Genomic DNA, 23,517 nt, shown 5'->3' on the forward strand with positions numbered 1-23,517 from the left:
TCTCACACAATAATTTAAATTACTTAAAATAATGTTTATTATTATGACACAGAGAACATCTAATTCAGTTTTAATAATGTTTAAATTGGTAACACATCCATAGGCAACATCTATATTTGCCTTTCAACTGCAATCATGTTTTTCTCATGTTTTAAAATGGCTTAAGCCTTCACAATTTGAAATTTACTTTAGAGTTCCTTCCAAGGATATTTGCACATCAAAAACATAATCAAACAACACCTATGGCAAATGTTAAAAATGACACACTTTTTAAGATGTCTTGCAGACCTTTATTACTAAGTAAGTAAACATCTGTGACTACTTAGTAAATTTATATATAAAGGACAAAATAATTTGACCGTACATTATAACAATATACAATTTTATGGAAATAATTGCTTATTTAAAGAGAAAACTACAGTGACATTCTAATAAATGATTTAACGTTTGCAGCATTGGAAATCAATTATTTTGTCAAAGAATGTGCTTCATATTATACAAAGTTTGTTTTTGATATGTAGCCCTAATGCCAAAAAAGTGACATATCCACATCTAATTGGGCAATATTACCGTAATACCCTCTTTAAACAAATCTAAGAATACTGTTTTTTTGTTGTATGAAACTTAGTTCTGTAATTTTAGACTAAAAAGCCAAAGATAAATTAAAAAAAGGAAGAACATTGGAATCATTTAGAAAACTTTCAAAAATACACATATACTGTATACAAGTAAACATTTTTAAACCATAACAAGAACATATATATATAAATATTTACATAATGCCAGATCAGTCAAATGTTTCAGAATAGAAGGAAAGTTCACTACAAATATAGCATTTCTAGTCTTTTTTTTTATACCAATATGAAAATAAACAAAATCTTTGTATAAAGCAGAACAGGATCCGTTCATGGTCCAGATATATGTCTTGGCATTCTATAATGTTCAGACTTCACTCTTGCTTTCCGTTCCTGTGGGTTTCCATATTTCCATTTATTTGGTGACAATTTCAGTCTTTTTCTTCTTTTATCTGTACACCACACTCGTTCACAATATTCCTCTACCTTCTGGAAATTACTGTATCCAATAAGTTGCAGAAATTCCTTGTACCAAGATTTAGAAACCTGAGGGATGTTGGTTTGCGCTGGACAAGGCATCTTCTGAACTGTTTCCTCCTCTTCCTCTTTGTGAAACATTTCATCTACACGATCTTCTTCAACAATCTCAAGGCTGATTTTTCGAATGGTATGCACAAAAGTGTTCTCAACAGTTTGGCAAAAGTAGACCCCAGCATCTGCACGATGTAACTTTAGAAACAGAAGGCCATAATCTGTTTTGATAACTCTTTCATCTGTTTTAATCTAAAAAAAAAAAAAAATCATCATACTATTACAAGCAAATGACATCTGTGGGAATTGTTACATTAAACAAGGGGATTTTCCTGTCCAACATGACAATAATATGATAATATAACACCAAGTAGGTGCAGTGGATTGTTTGGAAAGGGAAAGATAGTTTAGGTGGTAATGGAGAGGAATGCTTCGAGGATAGTCTGTAGTTTGAATGTGGAGCAGTCCTTATTAAGATGGCATTGTCTGCATTAATATATGCAGGAATTACTTTTCTTTCAATATTTCCAAAGGTGGGAGAACTTGTATTATAATTCTCTAACTGTATTTAAAGTTGTCTTACCTCCTCTTTTCTTGTTTCATGTGGTTTCTGTACAAACCAGACAACCTTAGATTGTAAAGAACGTGGCATACATTCCAACAGAGTACTGTTGTGTTCAATACCGTAAACTATTTGTTCTTCTGTTTTTTCCAGAGTTTCACCTTAAACATAAGGAAAACATATTTTAAAGAGAAAATCAAGCTGGCAGTATATGACAATGCATTTTAATTATAACTATACATGAACTAGAATAAACTCTGTTATAGTCTGCAGAAAATTCATATTCATTATTTTCAGCTATAGACAAATTGTGGTAAAGTATGCAGTTTGCATTCATTTAGGAAATAGCTAAATAGATTTCTTGAATTTGCTTACCATTAAACTGTTGTCCAAAGCATTGCTGGACTGCATTCCCATGCCGCACATCCTGCCTTCTAAATCGCCTATTAAAATTAAAATGAAATTAAAGAAATTCAAATTATTCAGGTATGATTTGTATTTAAAACTGGTGAATTAAAGTTTGCGTGGCACATTCTTCTTGCGGGAGGATGGGACAATTTTTGTAACTTTGCTATATTTAGTTTTAGGTGACAGCTATATAATCAACTCACATTTTACCTAAGGAAACCTATATATTTTCTTTTCAGGTCATGTTAAAGGGACATACGCCACTTTAATGCATGACAGCTGAGAAGTCCCTTTAATTTTTTTTGCGGTGTCCCTCTTACTAGTGCATTTGCCCCTTCTCCACACTACGCCATCTCCTGTAAGTAACAGTACACAACATAGCAGAGGGTAGGCACACATAAGAAGGGGTTAATTAAGGTGCGCAATTAAGATGATGAGGCTTTAGCTTTCCTGCAACATGTACTGAATAAACCCTAATAAGAGAATCTACATACTTAAATTGGCATAACTGTAGACTGCTGCTTAAGGTTTACAAAAATGAAATGATGGATGTTGACTTATTGGTCCCAGATCAAGATACAGTAGTCTGTGATACATTTTAGTGGACCAATGATCTCAGAGGTCTCATCTTCAGATCATTTACATTAAGATGAGGTCTTAAAAGCCATAAATGCCTGTTTGGACATGCAATGCATATTCCTTGTTAATATACTTATACTATGTTTATTACAAATACACATAAATATATAGAGGCAGACCTCAAGATTAGTTGTTTCTAAAACATATATATCATTTGAAGTTATTTACCTTTTATTATGGGCCCCAGATGGGTAGTATCTGGAGCAGGAGATGCCATCCCATGCACAGTACGGATCTCGAGCCAGGCAGCAATCTGCACACGCTGAACCATACATCTCACAATGATGAATTTTTACTTGAGCAATACTAAATTCCGATCCAATGTACAGTTGTTGCTATTTAAGTACAAAAAATAAATAAATTAGCTCACCATTGTAAATGGCTTACAATGGAATACAGTATATATTAGTTGATTAGTTTGTAATGAAATAATAAACTGAACACTTTGGACAGCAAGCTATAGTTAACTACATTTAGTTACTCTTCTTAAATATTGACCAGTTTAGAATATTTGGTACATTAGTCACATCTTCATCTAATTAAGTTGGCTTCAATGAATGGCTTGGTAATTTCAACACGGTTCTGTAGCAATGAAGAATTTCAGGACAATATAATTGAATTGTCTGTTCTATATACCTGGCCCAAATTTCATTGCCTTAACCCTTATTATGCAGTCACAATACTAACACAATCCAAACACTCATTATTTGGTATACATGTTACTTAAACCTTAAAACATTACATAATTACATATGTAATTACATTATATAATTCTGATGTCTGTATTGTATTGTGTATTAAGTATTAATTTCATACCTAAACCCAATGTCATATTTAAAATGTTTAGTTTACTTATGATGCCATGATTTTCACCTCTATACTAATACAGCCAGAATCTGAATATGCTAACTATGATCTAGCTCTGGACTTTATTGGGTAGTTTTGAACTTTTGGAAGAAGAAAAAAACACCTTTTTCTTGAGTTTAAACAAGGTCACCCCCATTTTTTTTAATTTGCACGTAAGTTCTACCTTTTTTCAGTTCAGAAAATACAGTAGAATGCCAGGTTGAAAAGTAAATCGCAGAAATATGTGACTCATAACTATTTTAGTTAAAAGCTAAAATTGTCATTGTACGTACTCTTTTTGTTGATATTTCCATAGAAATAATAGGAACGGGATCCTGGGGGAAAAAAGACACAATAAGAAAATAAGAAAATATTTGAAACAAGCTGGCAATATAATTGATGGCGGTGACATTTATTTCAGTTCACTAAGAAAGATTCATGTCTGATTTATATTATGTCACATTTATTTATAGACTTAATTGCAGACTCTGTAGCGCTATTACAATAACATTAAGACTAACCAAAACATTCACACATTGTTAACATTGTCCACAATAATTAAAACATTAAATCTTTATAATACTGGCAGATATTTGGTACTACAACATAATTGCTAATTAAAGAGATCAATTCCCAAACCCTCTAAAACAGTAATAACTAGTAGAAGATGCTATATCGCGATAGTGTATCCACCAGTTCCTAGGAACATTTTCATCCTTTATATTTATCTTTGTGATAAACACACACAATGCTATTCTTATAATAATATAGTAATAATAACTATTACAATTTACAATAAATAGATGTGCCTGTTTGCAGTCAAACGTCCCTTAGGGCTGCTAGACATATGTCTCCCATTTTCACCTTCACCATAACCAGAAGGCAATCACAAAAATATGTTGCTCTCTGGCTAGAAACTTTACAGAAAGACTTCTAAGCCTACTTAAAAGGAGAGGTAATGTCTTCTTTTTGTGACATGTTTTATTTATTTATATACACACACAAGATTGTCCTCTTAAATGGGTGTCAGCTATTAAATAACTATATATTATTATAAATAACAGATTATAAACATAATATCAATAACAGATATGATGGAACATGTCTTTCTGGAGATACTGGGAGCCATAAAAACCATTAAGGGTCAAAGCTGGCTAGCTGAATTGCTTACGACACCACTGGCGTGATGAACACACTTTTTAAAACAAAAGTAAACGTTAATTCTAATATTGCATTACCTTAAATACTTGAAGTTCTTCAAGAATAACCTCTTCCATAGTCTCAGTGTCTTGATTGTAAATAGTAATAACTTTCAGTACAGTCCCTTTATCTAATAATCATAAAGGTAAGAACAACAGATAGTAAGCCTTTACTAAGTTAAATGTATTACACATTTTAAGGTGCAAGTGTCAAAGCTTAATTTATATACTAAAGACTATTTTTTTTACTTTGATTGCATCCCCAAGATTTTCACATATTTAGTTGTTAGTAGACTAGATTGCATTATTAAATTGTATTAAAGTATATTACATTGCCTAGTATTAGATATATCCACTCCTTCGTCATTAATGATAATATTCCCCCAGCCCCCTTCTCTGCCAATTTAATTTGTGGAGTTGATCATAAACTTGGGGCACTTTTAGTTGGTAACAAACAGATAAGGCAGAGAGGTTTAGCAAAGAACAATGTTAGAATCGTGTTTTTTTGGGGGGGTTGCCACTGTTGACCTTGGAGTTATTAAGTTCTGTACAGCATTTCGTACAATCAAACTAGTTGTGTGTTTTTTTTTTATATTACCAGCAATTCTAAAAATGATGCTTAATGTATAAAGTAAAAACTACTAGGCTAGATTTCCCCTTCAATTTTACTCCTAAAAGCAACAGAGCAATAATAATAAAAACAATTTCATGCTCTTAGACTTGGATTTTTCTGATAGACTGCACTCTCATATGGGCCGTACCACAAATCTTTAAATCTTAAATTTTAAATAAAAAAAAATTAAAAGGGTTAAATCTGTGGCCTATAATCAGGATTAAAATGTCAGGCTGATGAATGAAACAGAAGAGAGTCCCAATGTTTTTTGCTACAAGGTGAGCTACACATAACTCTTTTTCCATACAGCGGAGGACTTTCCTGCTCTGGCACTGTTATCTTTCATGATGGGGGCTCTCTTTTACTCCCACCAGCACCTGCTCACAAATCTTATTATGAACCACTAAAGAAATCCCTTTATTAGTCTAATTAGCCTATATCCAAAGGCAGTCTATAATCAAGACAATATGACAGATGCTTAGAAAATGGAAATATCTATTTTTACTTTCAGCAGTGGTAAATTCTACCAAAAAAAAATTAGTAGTAGTTTTTAATGTTTTAATAACCAATTGTTTAATACAAAAATATTAAAAAAACAACTTTATAAGAAAATATTACCTGTTCCAATGAAGACAACATTGTACGGTCCATCCTCTGCTTCAACTCTGTCAACCACTATTTGATTTAATTTGTATTTTCCATCTGCTTTTACAAGTATTGGCTTTCTATGAACAGGCCTAATAGACTTATACATCAATGGGTGGCTTCTAGCAAAGCGAAGAGCCTCATCTGGATAATCCTTTGTGGTGCCATAATGGCCTCCATTCACCTTACTGGCACACTAAAATGACAAGGAAATACTAGGTTGTCAGACACATACAGTCAAGACAGGTCAAAACCCATGTCTTCATAAAGGTAATTTCTTTTTTATTTCTTCTTAAAGAAAACAAATCTTAAATCATTCTCTCATGTTGTACAGGAGTTTCACACTGGCCACATATGCTAAAGCAGTCCAGCTGTGGTCCTCCAAACATTTCTGAGTATCATAAGACTTGTAATGGTTTGTTTGGAGATAGTCCTAACATATGGTAATCAGTTGAAGTAGTGATACTATACAGAAGACATTAATACTGCACAATAATTCAAATGTACAGTATAATATATGGTATAATTCAACTATCTACCTGGTTAATGGTATACGATTCAGTTGATAAGACTTTCAGGAGTTACAACCCTCCATTAAGTGTATTACTAATGACTTAAATCAGATAGACAATTTAGACACAGACAATAGTATATGGATTGCGTAAACAGGGTGATGATGCACAGATCACAATGTTATTGGACAGTGACTAGAATTACTTTTGACATGATACACAGAGGTTATTATTCTCAGAAGCTTGTCTTTTAAATTGAATTTCAATTCAATCAACAAGGTAATTTTTTTCTTCTACACAGACCACGGCATTCCCGATCCTCACCACTCGCAAATGCTATTTTACCCATTAGTGTCACAATTGCTCTTTATAACCCCCATATATAGCTTTAGTTATTCATATTATTTAGAAATGAGTTACATTCAATGTGTACAACTAGATATTCACAGCAAACATATCTAAGCAATAAAACCATAGTAAAAATCCTAATGTCATTATGCCATATGATTCTTCTGTCTTTCATTTTTGAGTAAATTAAACGGTTAAATACAGCTTTGACCCCCAGTTTCTGGACAGCTAATATAAGTTAACTCAAATAATGTTTTTAAAACTTAGTTTGTTATGTTGAAGAGTGCTGATGCAACTAATGAGTTTCATTTTAGCCACAGAAATTGGGAGATAATATGGTTTGTTCCCAACAAATAGTACTCAATAGTTACATAAAGAGTTCTGATGTAATAATTTAATTCCACTGACTAATACACATTGAGCTTTTATACTGCACAACAATCAACCATCATATGGAACTTGATTGCCTTTTGGCTTTGTATTAGCTCAATTTGTCATGCCATTCTTTGCTGAATTATTTAGCTCAGCTGGAAGAACAAAGTGTTAGAGTAAATGATTGCAGGAAGCCAGTTTTGGCTGATTTGACATTCCATGTAATTTTACCATCTTTTGAATAAAGCTGACAAGTCTTACCAGGACAACTTACCGTGCCTGGTCTGGGGTAAGGGACTTTCCCCTCATACATTGACCAGTGATAGTTTGGGCCTTCTTTGTGAGCATACGGGCCATTAAAGGCTTCTCGGATCTGAGCCATGTGATACACACATACTGCGTAGCCTTTAAATATGTTGCTGAAAAGATAGACATATTTTTGCTTTAAATAAAAATCTATGAAACTAAAAACACACAATTTAAGAAACGATTTACAGAAAGTTATGTTTTTTTTGAAAGCGGAAATTGCATGTTCACGGTAAAATGTACCAAAAGTCTTACATGATGGACGCTTTGTACCTTAAATCTGCAGGGATACATCAATTGTATTAAATTTTTCAAAATGTTTATAAATCCCTACCTATTGCAGTTATGTGATTAGAAAGCAAATTAAATGTCACATTCTTGAAATAGGACGTTCAGTCTATGCACAGTGGCGTTATATAATAATATATTATAGCATAGCTGTGTTCAAAGTCAATTATACTACAACTCTAGATGTTTATGTAATAAACCAAGAGACTGTGGTAGTACTGTGGCATTCACTTATTAACTTCAATATAATTAATGTAAGTACTGCCAGTTTTTGCTGCTTTTTGAAAAAAATCTAATAATAAAACTATAAAGAATGCAATGAGGTACAGAAAACTTACAAAAATAAACACTAGTGAGGACACGGGTTGTGTTTCTGTTGTGAGTGGCCAAGATGAAGGAATTAAACACTGAGAAAACTATATACTTTGCGTATAATATTTAGGTACATGGTCAGTATTGATTAACCAATATTTATATACATTACTCAGCTTATAACCTGTTTGTAGCAAACTGGCCAGACTTTGTTTCTCAAAGCTAAAGGTTAAATGACGTTTAAGTAGCCATTTTCGTTTTGTTCTATTTATGCCTACATTACATTTAATTTTAGATTGCCCTCAAATTCTGTGGTGATATTAGAATAGGAGGAGAATTTAATAACAACATTTAAGCTGACAATATACAAAACTGACAAAAACATTACCGCATGTTAAGACATACTGGCACAGAAGAAGAGGGGGCTTATCTCTTGCAAGCTTTTTCTTGCTTTGACATTACCCAGGGGGGTTTATTATGAGACCCTCGTAGATCCATCAGTTTCCTGGTCACCATTACTGATTTTTCCTCATTAAGCAAGAAAAGCAATGCTGCTTCCCAGGGCACTGGAGGGTGTAAGGTATAACTATTTTGGAAAGTCTAAATTGTCTGCTATTTCTACTTAAAGACTGACTAGGAACCTCAAACCAATCCAGTAATAAACCTGTCAGCTTATGCTGGGGTAGCAGTCAAGTCCATTGTTTTAGTAGTCATTCTAAATTCATTTGAAAAGTAAATATGTATTAAACTATTTTGTATTGAGTTTGAAATACTTCTGTATTCTTTTGTGAAGTGGAGGATACACAAGTAAGACGAATATGTTATCTAAACTATTATCTTACCTCGTAGTACTGAATAATGCAAATATCTCTGGATTCTTACTGTCTCTGGTGTGTAACAAGAAAACATCCTCTGCATTAGGAAAACATGATAAAAAGACAATTTACTTTAATACCGAAAAATCAGCAAATACCAAAGGCAAGTGTTCACTAAACCTTTTAATGTCTCTCAGCTAATACTGAATAGGTGTATCTGCTAATGCTTATCTATTGATGTATATGTATGTATGTATGTGTGTATATATATATATATATATATATATATATATATATATACAGTAGGTGGAGTAATGGTAATAATAGGAAAACGATACTTGAGAGATGAAGCCCTTTGGGGCATTTTATTGTCTTATACTTATGATGCTAACAATTTAAGATTTGCTGTTATGTTTTTGGAATTTATTTTAATGTAGCATGATTGAAATACATATCCTTAATCTGCAATTCACTTACCGAGTTCATCAAAGTATGTGTCAATTCCATTGGGTCCTGGGACTGAACAGGTTAGCCTAGCTTTTAGAAAGGTGGTCCATTTATTTACCATCATTCTCTGTCCTCCAATATCATTCTAAGAAGAAAGTACATTTTAAAAATATAAAATGATCCACTGTGAAAGAATTCCTTTTCATAATATACTTTTGTAACAAAAAAATATCAAACTGTACAATGTCAGAAACCAGCCTGGACTATGTGATCCTATACTTTATATATCTCCCAATGCTGTAGTTATATGTGAACTGAGCTTAAATAAGTAATGTTATAAAATGACAAAGTTGAGGTTATTTGTTCTATCTATGTACTACATATGAATTAAATGAAGTACGATAGAGCTTTACAAACATTTCCGATGCTTTCTAACATGCAGGGGTCAGTAATTGTGATCTCAAAGGTAGCCTCCTCACAAAAGAATAGTATACATAAATATGTGTGGTTTTTGTATATAAAAATGAATTGATGGACTTTTGAGGAGTACAGCCTCCATCACCCTGAGCCAGAATGATGAGGAGGGTGATGTGAGTTGTAGCCCTCCTCTAGTTGTCCCAGGGGTAAAAAGGTGGAATAGTTGTCTAGATTCATATTTCCAATATGTAACCCCTTTGTATGTATGCCTGTCCTGCTATACACCGATCAGCAATAGAAAGGTGTGCGCCGGACTCGTCGGTTACCTGGAGAACATATGGCACCAGGATGCATCCATGGAGGCCCACCTCGCAACTCACAGAACTTAAAGGATCTGCTGCTAAAGTTTTGGTGCCAGATACCACACCACACCTTCAGAGGTTTCCATGACTCGAAGGGTCAGGAGGTATGTTCTGGAGGCATACCTGGGAACTCTCCAGGTCTGTTTTTTCTAGGTCAACAGCCGAATCCTCCGGGTCGCGGGAACGGGGTCTTGACACACCCCGCACCCTGTCCCGTTGCCCTTTAAATGGGAGTGTTTCCCACTGACATCAGCAAGAATGCCCCCATCAGCGGGAACTCCCACAGACATCCGTGGGACCGCGCACCGGCATCACAGGACCGCCCACCGACAGCAGTGGGCAGTCCTGGTCGCATCCCACAAGGGAAGGCTCCTGGTAGCCGGAGTGAAGAAGTTCCCAGGTATGGTTATGGCTGATCAGTGTATGTGGCACGTATCGGGAAGTACAGTTTGCCTTTGTGAAGAAAAATGGTGCAGAAAAATGTATAGGTTTCTCTAGGTGAAGTGGAAGTTTTTGTCCTAAGTCTAATTATGGCAAAACTTTGACCACCAACACTAAAAGAGATAATGTTATAGTCATTGAATTTGGTAAACTCTGTCACTTACTGCGCAGACCCGACCCACTCTGGAGTAAATAGCCTGAACTCCATTGTCTTCTTCCATTGCTTTTTCAGTAAAAAATAAGTATATTTTATTGTCATCTTTGTCTTCATTGTCTGGAATCATGTAGGAGCCTACAAACTTTGGTTCTAGGGTGCCACAATAAAAAAAAAATATCAATAACTTTGTTGTGAAACATAATATGACCATAGAATCAGTTTTAACCAAATCAATGTTTGTGTTTATTATCTTTGCATCTATCAAATACATATTGTATGTAGTAATTTCTAAAAATATTGATAGTAGTAGTACAGACAGATGGATATAACCAGATAGAGAAATATAATCAAAGTCTGTTGATTAAGAATCTTCCCTACCACAACATATACCGGTACTTATCATAGGAAATCTAATTTTCTGCTCTAGTAGCATTTGCTTTATTACAATAAGACACCGTGCAGATAATATATGATTCCATAACATTATTGCTAACTTCATCTAGACAAGTGACAAGCAATACTCAAATGTATCAGATTTATTTGAATAAAATGCTCTCTTATAAAATATCAGGACGGTCAAGGGCAGCAATCAATTAAAAAAGTCACCTTTAAGGATACGATCATCATCATGTTCTGTTCGAATATGGGGTAGATGTCCCATGCTTCTAAATAAAGTAGCGTCTCTCCCCCAGAAGTCATTGTACAGACCAACAAATAACTCACCACCTATGATAGAATATAACATTGGTTAAAAATGCTTAAAAAAAATCTTTGTAAATCTCATGCTTTACTCCACTTTTGTGGTGAACCATTCAGTAGTTTACAGACCCTGACTTCAATATTCACTGATTGCATGGAATACTAGCAAGTTGATAAAATTCAATGAAATTTGATACGGTTAATACATTTTTTTGGTTTAAAGTATCTTAACATAAACAACTATACTAAAAAGCTTCTCTAAGAAACATGTAAAGCAAGTTAGGAAAAAGATGAAATTACATTGTATGTTTTTTCTTTTAAAAATGGATGGTTAACTACGGTTGGAGGTCAAAATACAATATGTGCTAAAAATGCAAGATGCCAAAATATAAACACACTACTAATGGAGGCAAATTTATATGAGGATTAAACCTTACAAAAGATGGCAAGTGAGACAGGAAACTTGAAACCCAGAAAATGTATTGTTATAAGAAGATCAAACATGTAGCTACACCAGTGATCACTAGGTGGCAGCCTTGTACCGGTCTAGGGATGGAGTTTAAATTGAGTAAAAACTTTCAGCAAGCCTTGGCTGTGTATATATTTATGCATTATACAACTATATACAACAGAGGTTTTACTTCATGTTGCAGAATGGATACACAGTGATAATTTGTCTCGTCATAATTATATTATGTACCCGTTTGGTTTACTGTGAATTAATAAAATGTTTTAACAAAATAAAAATGAAATTGTTGATACCTTACTTATTTGATGCATCTCCCTTAAAATATGATAAATGTTTTCAAAACTCTCTGATCATTAATTTATATACGTTGCCATCTAAAAGATATCTATGGTCAATGACACTTCTATTGGATACCAAAGAGCAACTTGTTAATGTAAAATTGAAATGTCAGTACTCAGGATTAGAGGTTAGGTGTGGTAGAACTTAACTCTATCACAGATCCATTACACCACCACACAATCCAATTCTTATTACACATTTAGGTTTGTAATAGTTGACCCTCATGCATTATGCAACATTTACTATGGATTAGGGTGTTTTCACTAATGGACATAATTAGAAGTCCAAAAAAAGTTGAATGTCAGAATGATGAGACATTTTTTCCTTAATTTTTCACTCTGGCTAATCAGCATTCACAAGGGCAAGGGACAAGCATCAGATATATAAGTGTGCTGACTTCATTGTAACCTGTCAGTAGCAGCAGTTATAGACTGATGAGAGTTGGAGTGTGACATGGTCAGTGACAAGTTAATTACAGTGTTGAGAGCCTGAGATTGATGGCCATTGATAATCTACCATACTGCAAGTCAACGCAGTAGTTTAGTTCAGAAAAAGTACTGGGGGGGGGTGAACTGAAGAAGCTGTAGTGTGTTATTTTTACTATTATTTATTGTTTTATATAATGCCATCAGATTCTGAAGCGCTGTACGAAGGGTAGACAGGACATAACAAGTAGTATTTAACATAACAAGATGACATACAAAAACAACAGGTGAGGAGGGCACTGCTCAAACAAGTTTACAATCTAGAGGGAAATATGGTATGTTATCGTTAGGGATTGACCAGCCACACTAGTATAAGTATTGCAGGAAAGTGACTAGGAAAGTTAGCTAAAGGATGTTAAGGCATAAGTTTGTAGGCATCCATAAAGAAGTTGGTTGGCAGTCATTGAAGAGATTGACAGAGATGAAGGCGGTACTGTATATTAGTTAATTATTGATATACAGGGACTGCAGCAGACATGTTTTATTTATTTATTTTAGGGCTGTTGTCTCAATTTAAAAATTAACCTCTATTTTTGTATAATACAAAACATTAAAAATATTAGTGACAAAATTAGGCAAGTGACTGTGCTTGTACAGTGGTTTAGTTGTTAAAATACTGTTTAGTTGTTAAAATACTGTTCATGAGTAGTTTATTAAGACAGTTGCACATTTACTCTACCAGCCAAATATCTAGATTGTGGACAACACAAAATAAAATCATTCTTATATTAATTGAAAAATATTGGTGACAGAATTAGGCATTTGACTGTGTGAAACAGCGAGTACAAAACATATGGGAATATGAAGTGATTCAAGTTTTCATGGGTTGGGCACAGCTGGCGGCAAGCGTGTACAAAAAAAGTAGCCAGGTGACTCCGGTACACCAGCTCCAAAAAGGCTAAAGCCTGTTTGCTCAGTCACTAGTTGAACTACCACAAGCCGCATGCAGCAGTACATTCACGCTCTAGTAGTGCTGATATCCTGTCCATCTCAGGTACCAAAGTAAGACATGATTTTAGAGCTCACAGAGGGGTCATGTGCTGGTGACTTTGTGGCATCCAGGTTAATGATAGCTATTCTATGACAAAGCATGGAATAAAACCACTATCAGTGCCACCACAACCACCCCTGGTGCTACCACTGCTGCAAGCACTACCCAGAGAAAAGATGGTGTCACATGTGCAATCAGACGAGGAGTCCGAGTAGCAGGATTGATAGTAAATGTGTGAATGTAGAAGTTCCTCTCTGGATCAATAATAATGAGGGTGTTCACTTGACTAGCCGAAGTCGAGACGCAACTAGTGTGCCACGCGGGACATAGCAGCCCCTCTACTAAAGGATAGTCAGAGAGACACACTGCCCCTGGTACTTAGAGAAAAGGATAGTCAGTATGCAAGCCAAGGTCATCTCCCCGATTGGGGGTGAGCACTGTTTTGTTATAATAAGAAATATCCTCTCCATTTTCTGCTAAATTATTTCTGACAAGCTTTTTTCTGACTACCTCATTACAAGTGACACTTGGGCCAGCATGCCTCCTGGGCTATAAGTCACCATCCTGTCTCTTATGTAAAGGACAGAAATATTTAAATCTTAATGCAAATGCATTATTAAATAAGTAAATGCTTACAAATTAAACATATTCAGCTTCTCAGTGAGCCAGAGCAATATAATATATTACATACTCCTTTTGTATTCAATGGTTCATGAATCTGCAAGCTCATGAGGATATCATTTAGTGAAGTAGCCACATATAATTGCATATGCGGTTTTTGAGAAATATAATCCTTTTTTTTTCTTTAAACCACAAGAAAACCTGCAGGGTATTGTTCATGAAATACAAAAACCACAAGATCATTTTTATGTAAGAGGTTGACATTGTTTTAAGGACAATGGGTGTATAAATACATTCAAACTGAATCATCTTTTCAAGGAGTATTATGAGATCTAAATTGGTTAGTCCACTAAAACTACAATTTCTTCAGTTTCTCTTAAAAGCAATGATTATTTTTTAATATTTTATGAAAGTAAAGAAAACTGAACATATAATGCATATTTTACATTTTGACCAATATAAAGCTTATGAAATTCTAATAACATACATAACTAAAAAACAGATTTGTTGTCCAGTTTCTCACTGTAATCTAGAAAAAGATTTGCAGAATATAAATAATGCTTCCTAGGGTGGGGAAAGAATCTGAATGCTTAGTACATGGAAACTGTTCATAAGTGTAGTATGACACATTATAAATTCATTCATGCTTCCAGGCAGCTTACATAGGAAATTAAATGCATAATGGTCTTTAGTGTTCATTAGCCAGTTTGAGTGAATACAAACATAACAGAATATTGTCCACTTATGGAAAAAGTGCTTCAATTACCAGTAAAGGTAGAAACAATTGAAGAGTCGGGGTCGTAAGGGCATCTCCCACGTCCTCTTTCTACTTTCTGTGGTTCAAGCTGAAATATGTGCTCCTGTAAACATTAAAACATTGTTATTAGACAAGCACGCAATGTCATTGCTTGTTTGTTATGTATGATGCTTTCAAGACACTGAGGTCTATTCTCTACGATGGAAGCTTTAACATTTCATCACATGTCACTATCCACTAAAGTGCCAGACTCAGCTGCAAACGGACATGTCAGCCCTCTGATATCAACAAGTCACCTGCAAACTCCCAAGTTACATTACATGGGGCATCGTATCCGATAACAGTTTGTTGGCTTAGTGTCAAAACTAGAGCATTTGGAAGCAAGAAACAGGAGTTTGAAATGTGGTACTGTAATTTAAAATGGATGCTAGACAATAAACACAAATGGACACATTTTCAAGGAAGTGATAAGCTGAGAAATCCTTTCTTAACTAGCACATTTGTTAATAGTTAGGGTGTTGACAGAGGTTTCCTAGTGATGGTTATTTTTATCTTGGAGCTAATATTGTACACAAGGAGCCTTGCTTCCAGAGTATTAGAATACCACCTTTGAGTTTCTAGTTTCTCCTTAATGCCTCAGTATGTTGCATTGTGGTCTTAGTAGGTCAAACATGGGTGTCAGATTCAAGATCTCCACATCACTTCAACACATTACCTTCACAACAATCAAATCATCCACACCCAATCGGGCCCTTTCCTTCTACCTCATTTCCTCCAAACCTACTAATAGATTGTAAGTTCTCAAGCACAGGGCTTTCTTCTCCCACTGTAACAGTATGTTTTATTGTGTTAATGTTATTGTCAATTTTATATTGCCTTTGTTATTTTGCTGCCCCTACTATAACAGCATTATGGAATCCGCTGGGCCTATAAAAATAAATGTGATAAAATGTAACCCAAGTTGTCTGTATTTGGCGATTTGGTAAACTTAAATTGTGACCAATGACAAATAGAAAATATTGCAACAAAAGTATTAACAGATATCCAAGCTGCACCTGAGTAGTAACCTCAGCTCATCTGAGACTCCATTTTTAACATTTGGGGAAAAGAAGGGAGATCTACATATAAAAAGTGCGGGCTAACAAGTCCTAGAAGTCCGGTGCAGCCCCGTTGAGTCAGCAGGACTTAATAGGTGAATAAACAATGCCAATTTAAGTGAGTGATATCAGGTTGTTTCGCTTCATTTTCTTGTAAAACCTAAAAAGGACACATGGATCTTTAGCAAAACAGCGCTCTGAGCAATCATGTATCAGTAAATTGGATGATTTATTTTAATACCTCAAACACTATTGAATTCATTTAAAGAATTTCAATAAAAAATGTCAGATTAATCTCTCATTTCGCTGTTTTAGTAAATTGAATCTAAATAAGGACAAATATCTTTTTTATAAATGTTTTTCACATACAACATTTAGGTTTCTTTCTTAAATGCTTTAACACATTACCAGACCCAGAAAATTTATTAAACCTAGCTTATACCACTTCCCCAATTTAATATATATATATACGATTATATACGATTGAGATGTATACACAGTGGTATTGCTATAATCAATACACAGAGATAAAAAAACACTACTAGTTGTAATAGATTTTCCACCACAGTCCTTGGAGATAAAAAGCAGTACTTCATTTTTCTTTAAAGAACTTTTTCACATCATGAATGAGTACCTATGAATATGGTCTACTGACAAAGATGCCCTAATTAAAATAACAACAATAAAAGATCCACTGTGTTAAATGATTGCAGGCGTATGGGAAAGCCAAAGGGACTGCAAGGCTTGTATGACGCTAATAAATTTACAGATGTCATTAACAAAAAAAACAGCTTGTGACTGATGGAAGTATTTTCATTTAAGCGGAGTCATTTCATTTAACTTGTTGCATGGATTCATTTCCACATGTTGGCAATTTAAATTGAACAGGGATTACATATGAAAATATCTATTAGATAAGGGTGCATGACCTTAGAACTTCCAGCTATTTTGACACGAAAAACCTCCAGTGAACTCAAGCTATTTCAAAGCTCCTTCAATAGCCTGCTCATGACATTAACCCTATTGAAAACACATGCTACAATTTAAAAGAGTTAAGGAAGGGCCAGTTAAGTATTAAAACCTTACAGTTTTGCTGCCAAATACAAATAGTGTTTAAAGTAAATTAAGTAAATTGCTTGATAATATATATATATATATATATATATATATATATATATATATATATATATATATATATATATATATATATATATATATATATATATATATATATGTATATATTATCTGTTCAGGAACCACATGATGTCATAACACTATTATGAATGTTTAAAAATAGTTCTTTACAAAGACATTAAATCCATTTAAATTGTGTTTAAGTAGAGTCTATAAAGTCACTGGTCAAGATGTGCTACCAAGTGCTCAGCGTTTCTCAGAATCTTAATTATGCACACAGATATAAACCATTTCATTTAGGAACTCCCTTGAAGAACTTACAAACCAAACATCCCTTCAGAGTTGAGTTAAAACTGTAGAGCAAATGGCTTTGACTTGCCACAATCCACAATCTTAGTCAATCCACTAACATTAAATCAATCATGTTCAAGGCAGAACATATTCAGATCTATAGGTCTAAATGTCTTCAAGCTAATAGGATCTGAGTCCGCCTATTTATATTTCCACACATTAAATATCTTCTGGAGACATTGCATAGCATTTTAAAAGGTGGTATAAGCACATTAGGAATGTCAGCAAACACATGCGAAGCTGAGTAAGGTTTTTGGCTTCCATTAAAATAATATCAGGCATTCTTGTTTTCCTGGCTTGGTGGTTGCTCTTAGGTCCAAAAGAAGCAAGAAAAATGCTTTAATGATGTAATTCTTGAAAAATGTTCAAGTTACACCCTGCTGTAAACTGCTTAAATTGTGTGGTTGTAGAATAACAATACTTCAGAAGTTAGAGTTGCCTGTGGTTTACCACTGAAAACACTGCGATTTAAGCTTTCACCATGGAAAATATGTTTTCAGGCTTCTTGTGTAAATAAATATCAGGAAGGAATATGTATGATACGCACTTAACCTTTGAAACGAATGTGAAACAGAACACTTTGTCTTGTTCAGTAGTGTAAATAATCAGAAACGGAAATTCAGAAAATCTTCAATCTTTATTTCATTTGATTAAGAGCATAACCTAGAGAGACCAATTCCTCACTTTCGCTCTCCGTATTATATAATTATAGTTAATATATTTAACTACCATCTGCCCCGGTGTTTTCAAGATCCATTTGCACCCTTTTTAAAAACATTCCTTTTAATATTATCCCATGAAGAATTAGAAACATAGAGTTTGACAGCAGGTAAGAACCATTGAGCCATTTTCCCCTGATATAAGACTCAGGTCTTAATCAGTCCTTTATCTTGTCTTAGGTTCAGTATAAATTTATGCCGATCCCTTACTGTATTAGCCTCTACCAATTCTGATGGAAGGCTTTTCCATTTATCTGCAACATTAAGTATCTCACCCGCTAGTTGAAGACTATGACCTTTTGTTTTAACATTTCTCCCCTTTGAAATAAACTTCCATCCTGTACTTTGTTGAATCCCTTTAAGTATCCAAATATCCTCGTCTTTCTCGTCTTTCTTCCAAGCGATACATATTGAGTTTCCTTGGTCTTAAATTCAATTTAAGCTTCTGTTTTTATGATTTTACTCCTTCTTATATTTCTACCACATATGAAAAAACTATTCTTAATATGGTCCCTCTGCATATCTCATGGCTTATTTCTTTCTTCCTCTCTTCTTTTCTCCCTGTTAAGACTTTTCATGAAACATTCCCTATTAGAGACAAAAAACCACATAGCCCCCGCTTGTCTTCCTATGTTGGCTTTTCTCCTTCAAAATTCAAAATAGTAAATGTGGAAGCATTGCCCCATTCATCTCTAGCTCCATGTGTGTTATCATTCTTCATTCAATTTCAATTGTAAATTTCAAGAGAAGGTCCTAATATGCTGTGTTACTTACTCACTCCCCACTTATGATGGGCCAGACATTAGGAGTAAGCCTTGCTCAAGCCTATGTCATCTTACCCAAATATATTCATATTATCTTTTTTAATCTTTTTTAACCTTCTTCTTAAATCGCATGGGTACTGGGTAAAAATGCTTTGGATAATAATAAATAATCACAAGAGGACACTTACAGTAAAAATATTATCAGGAGAAAGCATCTGCACTTATGTATTAATGTGGAATTGTACACTGTAATGCAGATAAACAAGTCATATAAGTGTTACATATCATATGTTTATGAGCCCTCAGGGGCTTTTCTGTTGGTACGTTATGTAATATTTGGTAAATAAACAGACGTGTAGCATTGTCTGCTATTTGGTGTACAGTTCTATGTTAATGCAGATGTAGAAATGCTTTAGGATCACAAACAACCAAAGTGGCAGGTTGATGCAGTAATGTCACTTAACACAAATTAAGTACCTTATCTTTATTTCTTTTTCCCACTAAAAGCCAGTTAAAATGTCATTAGCTATTGTGCAGATAAGAAACCCGACAATATGTCTATAAACATCAACTGACAGGTATCTTGCTAGTGTATTCCTTTACAAACCAGCAAAAACATTACAACTTAATAAATAGACCTCTGTCTGTATTGCGAGTGAGGAACAATAAACTTATAAAGCTTTGCTCCGTTTCCAGTTCATTTTTTCTTAGTGATCAATAAGGCAGGACATTTGACAATTAATTAGTAAGACAAGCAAACGGATTGTAATTTTCATCATTACATCCCTGTAATGTAAATATGTACATAGGATCGTTTTCCATTAATGGAAATCAATTTATTAGTATAATAAAAACTAGCCTTGTTGAGGCCATTCCTTATTTTTATGCTTAAACAATTTTTATAAGAGATCAATATGGCTATATATTTCCGAAGGCCTCTACCTGACCTCAAATATAACACCTTAATAGCTGTGACAGGAAAAGGAGATAAAAGACTATTTTCAGCATTATTAAATGTGCCAACCAAGGCTATGGTCCATTATCAGTGTTTTAGATGTTTCAGATAAGGTAATCAAATCACAAAACGGCAAACAAAATAAATCTAACCATTAAATTGACATTTGCCATGGAAACAGAACAGGAACATCGGAGTTTATTTGGTCGACCAATGAGTGTTAATGAATAATGATCAAATAGATACTTTGAAGTAAGAAATTGAGACTCTGCAACTGTCACCTCCTGTTTGGAGATAACATTTTTATACATGGTGTTTTATACATATTTAAACTGAATTGCATATTTAAACTCTATATACATGCAGGTTAATTTTATTATATAATAAAAAATGTATTGGTTTTTTTTATTCAATAGATTAATTTCCAATAATTGATTAAAATCAATACTTCAAATAAGCAGTAGGGTCATTTGGAAATGTATTGAGTTCAAAGCAAGGATGTCATAAATAAAATAATTTAATGACTTAATATTCATAGCAATTGGGTTTGAATAGATATTTGAGCAATACACACAGTGTAGAGTAAGTATTTATTAGAATGTTATTTAAACAAAAAATGTCAATTGGTGATTAGAAATCAATCAGATGGGCCATAGTGTATTACTGACTGGTTAACATAATGTATGTTAAACAAAATCTAAGCTTTAAAATTCAATGCACAATTACTCTGCAATAGTTGTCACACTTTTTCCATTTGTATTTTCTAATACTTTCTATGAGTTCAGACATCAGAATGTCCAGCATACCAAGAATTCTTTAGTTGAATTTGATACCTGTTATTGGGCCGACATAGGACAAGATGTCAAGTTCCATAAAAACTCAGGGGTCTCTTCTCCCTGATGCAATCTACAATAAGGAATGCTAATGGTTGCTAAAAGGAGAACTTTGCTTCCAATGAGATGGCTATAGTAAACAAGGGTGTGTAGGCAACATTCATCTTAGTGGACAAGGTCAGCCTAGTTACCCAGTTTTGCATGAAACCCTTTAAAATAACACAAAAAGAATACACTCTGTGCATAAATCCTTCCTAAACTCAAAAACGGACCTAGAAGTGACTCAATGTCTCCAAATTAATGACACTGTGTGGCTACTGGCCAGTGCCTTTTGCCAGTATAGTCTATGATATATTTAATTTTATATACCTTATTTTGGATTTGCATGGGATGGCCTCTTACACTTTAATCTCTTCCTATTTGCCTGATGAAACAATATGGCAAGCAGGGCTCTCTTTACGTAATGTGTCGGTTTGTCTAAATCTGCCAATTTTACTTTTGCTTTACCATTTTAATGTATGTATTGTAAGAAGCTCTGCATTAATTATTTGCACTATATAAATATAAGATATATTATTAATAATTTATTACAAATTAATAGTAACTTATTTATCTAACTGGAAGTTTGTCGTGTATGTTAACTATTATAGGGAGAACATGCAATAAGTTCATCGGTTTAGTAAAAGAAATATGTATCTAGGTGTATTTTGTTGCTAAATAACATCGCTATAAGTGGACCATTAAATCGAAGCTGGGAATAAAGAACAATCTTCTCACAGAGCAAAACATACATCTATGGCATGACCTCTTTAGAAATTATTACTTTTTTTACACAGCAATATGATTAATGTCCTGTCAAAAACAATGTCGTAGCAATTGCTCTAAGTTATAATAGGATATTTCATGGGGCTCCTTTTCAAGAAACAAAATATCAAAACTAGTTTGAAGCTTTCCAGAATGATTACAACAATGGCACCGCAGACCTGTACTGTATTACTAATTCCCAGGAATAATAGCCGCGTTTTATAGCAATAACAAACCATTGTTTTTAAGCACTGAATAATCCTAATGTATTGGCCACAAACATCTATCTGCTAATCTTCATTTAATTAAAAATGCTAACCTAGCTACATGGTCCTTTATATTACTTCTATTACATTCTATTTCTATGATTACTCTCTTGTAAGGTTACTAGGGAAACTAAATTAGAAATAAAGCATTAACCAGTTAACAATTTTTTCTTATAAAGAATCACTAATGGGAGTAAAATCCTCCAAATTTATGACCATAATAAAAATTTCAATACAGCATAAGTACTTTTATTTAAGCACCATTACTTATCTTTATGATCTCATATATATATATTTACATTTCCAATGCATTTTACAGCATGCAAATCGGTGCAGGCGTTCTTTATGCATTGAGGTCAGAAAGTTGTCTCTTAACTGTTCCCCTGGCTGCCTCTACTGGAACCAGAAAGTGAATTTGATTAGAATAGCACCGGACAATCATAAGTATTCTGCTTCAACATCGGTGTTCTTAAAAATACATTAAAATATATTGTTTATTAGTTTATAACTTGCTTTTCATACATGTGCTTAAATAAAGGAGTAGAAATGCTAATAATTCTGAAATACTGATGACATAAAGAATGTCTGAAAAAAATTAAAAAAAAACAGTAAAAGAAAACCATTAATTGAAATAATTCCGTTTTTGAATTTGTAAAAGGAAATGAAACAAAAATAGTTCATGGAATTATTCTTTGTTATCACCCTAATAAGTGATTTTAGGAATGGAAACTTTGGTTTTGCTATTTGAAATGAGTGATGGGTGATATATTAATTGGTCATAACGACGCTTTAATTGTACTATTTCCTTCGGCATTTTCATTGCTTTTTGATCATTTGTTTTTCAATTATCAGCAATACAATTTGCTATAATATAAATGTTTGCCAGATGGACAGGTCCAGGTCATACAAAGCCACCAAAACCTTGTGAAGAGTGTATTATGCCATATCCTGCTAGCCCTAGAGGCAACTCTGACAGGTTTGGGCTAGCACTTACCTCTCTGGCCGCTCATCTTTTGGATCCATATTTTAGTGCGATGCTATCTGCTGGATACACATTGCTGCATACTGCAAAAGTGGAGTGGAGTATTGCATGCCATGTATCATTTCTCAGTCACTGGCATTAAAGTGCCAAGGCCGATCTTTTCATGTTCCTTTTTGCAAATGCATATCCTGGGGTTGATGCATTAAAGTCCAGATGCACAAAAGGCAATTAAATGAATATTTATGATCAAGAATTAAAATCTGTCCAATTATACCTAGCACGGGGCACTACATTATTCTTTTTTAAGTGTGAATAACTATTTGTAGCCATGTTAAGTGCAAAACATTGTCAGCATAGTTATTGCTTATATGTGTACGTGTTCCTTTATACTTATTGCTATATCTTTGAATATCAATGAAGTGACTTTCTTTATTGTAATTTCCTTCTCATATATTT

General features: G+C 33.9%; 1 protein-coding gene across 1 annotated transcript in view; it reads right to left on the reverse strand.

Annotated features, from left to right (window-relative positions):
• Positions 1–278: 278 nt before the first annotated feature.
• The window catches only part of SEMA3E (semaphorin 3E), a 66,057-nt gene continuing 42,818 nt past the window's right edge, over positions 279–23,517 (reverse strand). The window contains exons 5-17 of the mRNA XM_053464499.1: positions 15,166–15,259; positions 11,402–11,521; positions 10,803–10,945; positions 9,449–9,563; positions 8,999–9,068; positions 7,525–7,669; positions 5,992–6,214; positions 4,800–4,891; positions 3,855–3,896; positions 2,884–3,050; positions 2,044–2,111; positions 1,690–1,829; positions 279–1,358 (exon numbers count right to left, since the gene is read on the reverse strand). Coding sequence (XP_053320474.1) covers positions 906–1,358; positions 1,690–1,829; positions 2,044–2,111; positions 2,884–3,050; positions 3,855–3,896; positions 4,800–4,891; positions 5,992–6,214; positions 7,525–7,669; positions 8,999–9,068; positions 9,449–9,563; positions 10,803–10,945; positions 11,402–11,521; positions 15,166–15,259 — 1,872 coding nt within the window. The 3' untranslated portion in view covers positions 279–905. The remainder of the gene's footprint in view (positions 1,359–1,689; positions 1,830–2,043; positions 2,112–2,883; positions 3,051–3,854; positions 3,897–4,799; positions 4,892–5,991; positions 6,215–7,524; positions 7,670–8,998; positions 9,069–9,448; positions 9,564–10,802; positions 10,946–11,401; positions 11,522–15,165; positions 15,260–23,517) is intronic.

The sequence above is a fragment of the Spea bombifrons genome, chromosome 4, assembly GCF_027358695.1.
Source record: "Spea bombifrons isolate aSpeBom1 chromosome 4, aSpeBom1.2.pri, whole genome shotgun sequence".
Classification (NCBI taxonomy): domain Eukaryota; kingdom Metazoa; phylum Chordata; class Amphibia; order Anura; family Pelobatidae; genus Spea; species Spea bombifrons.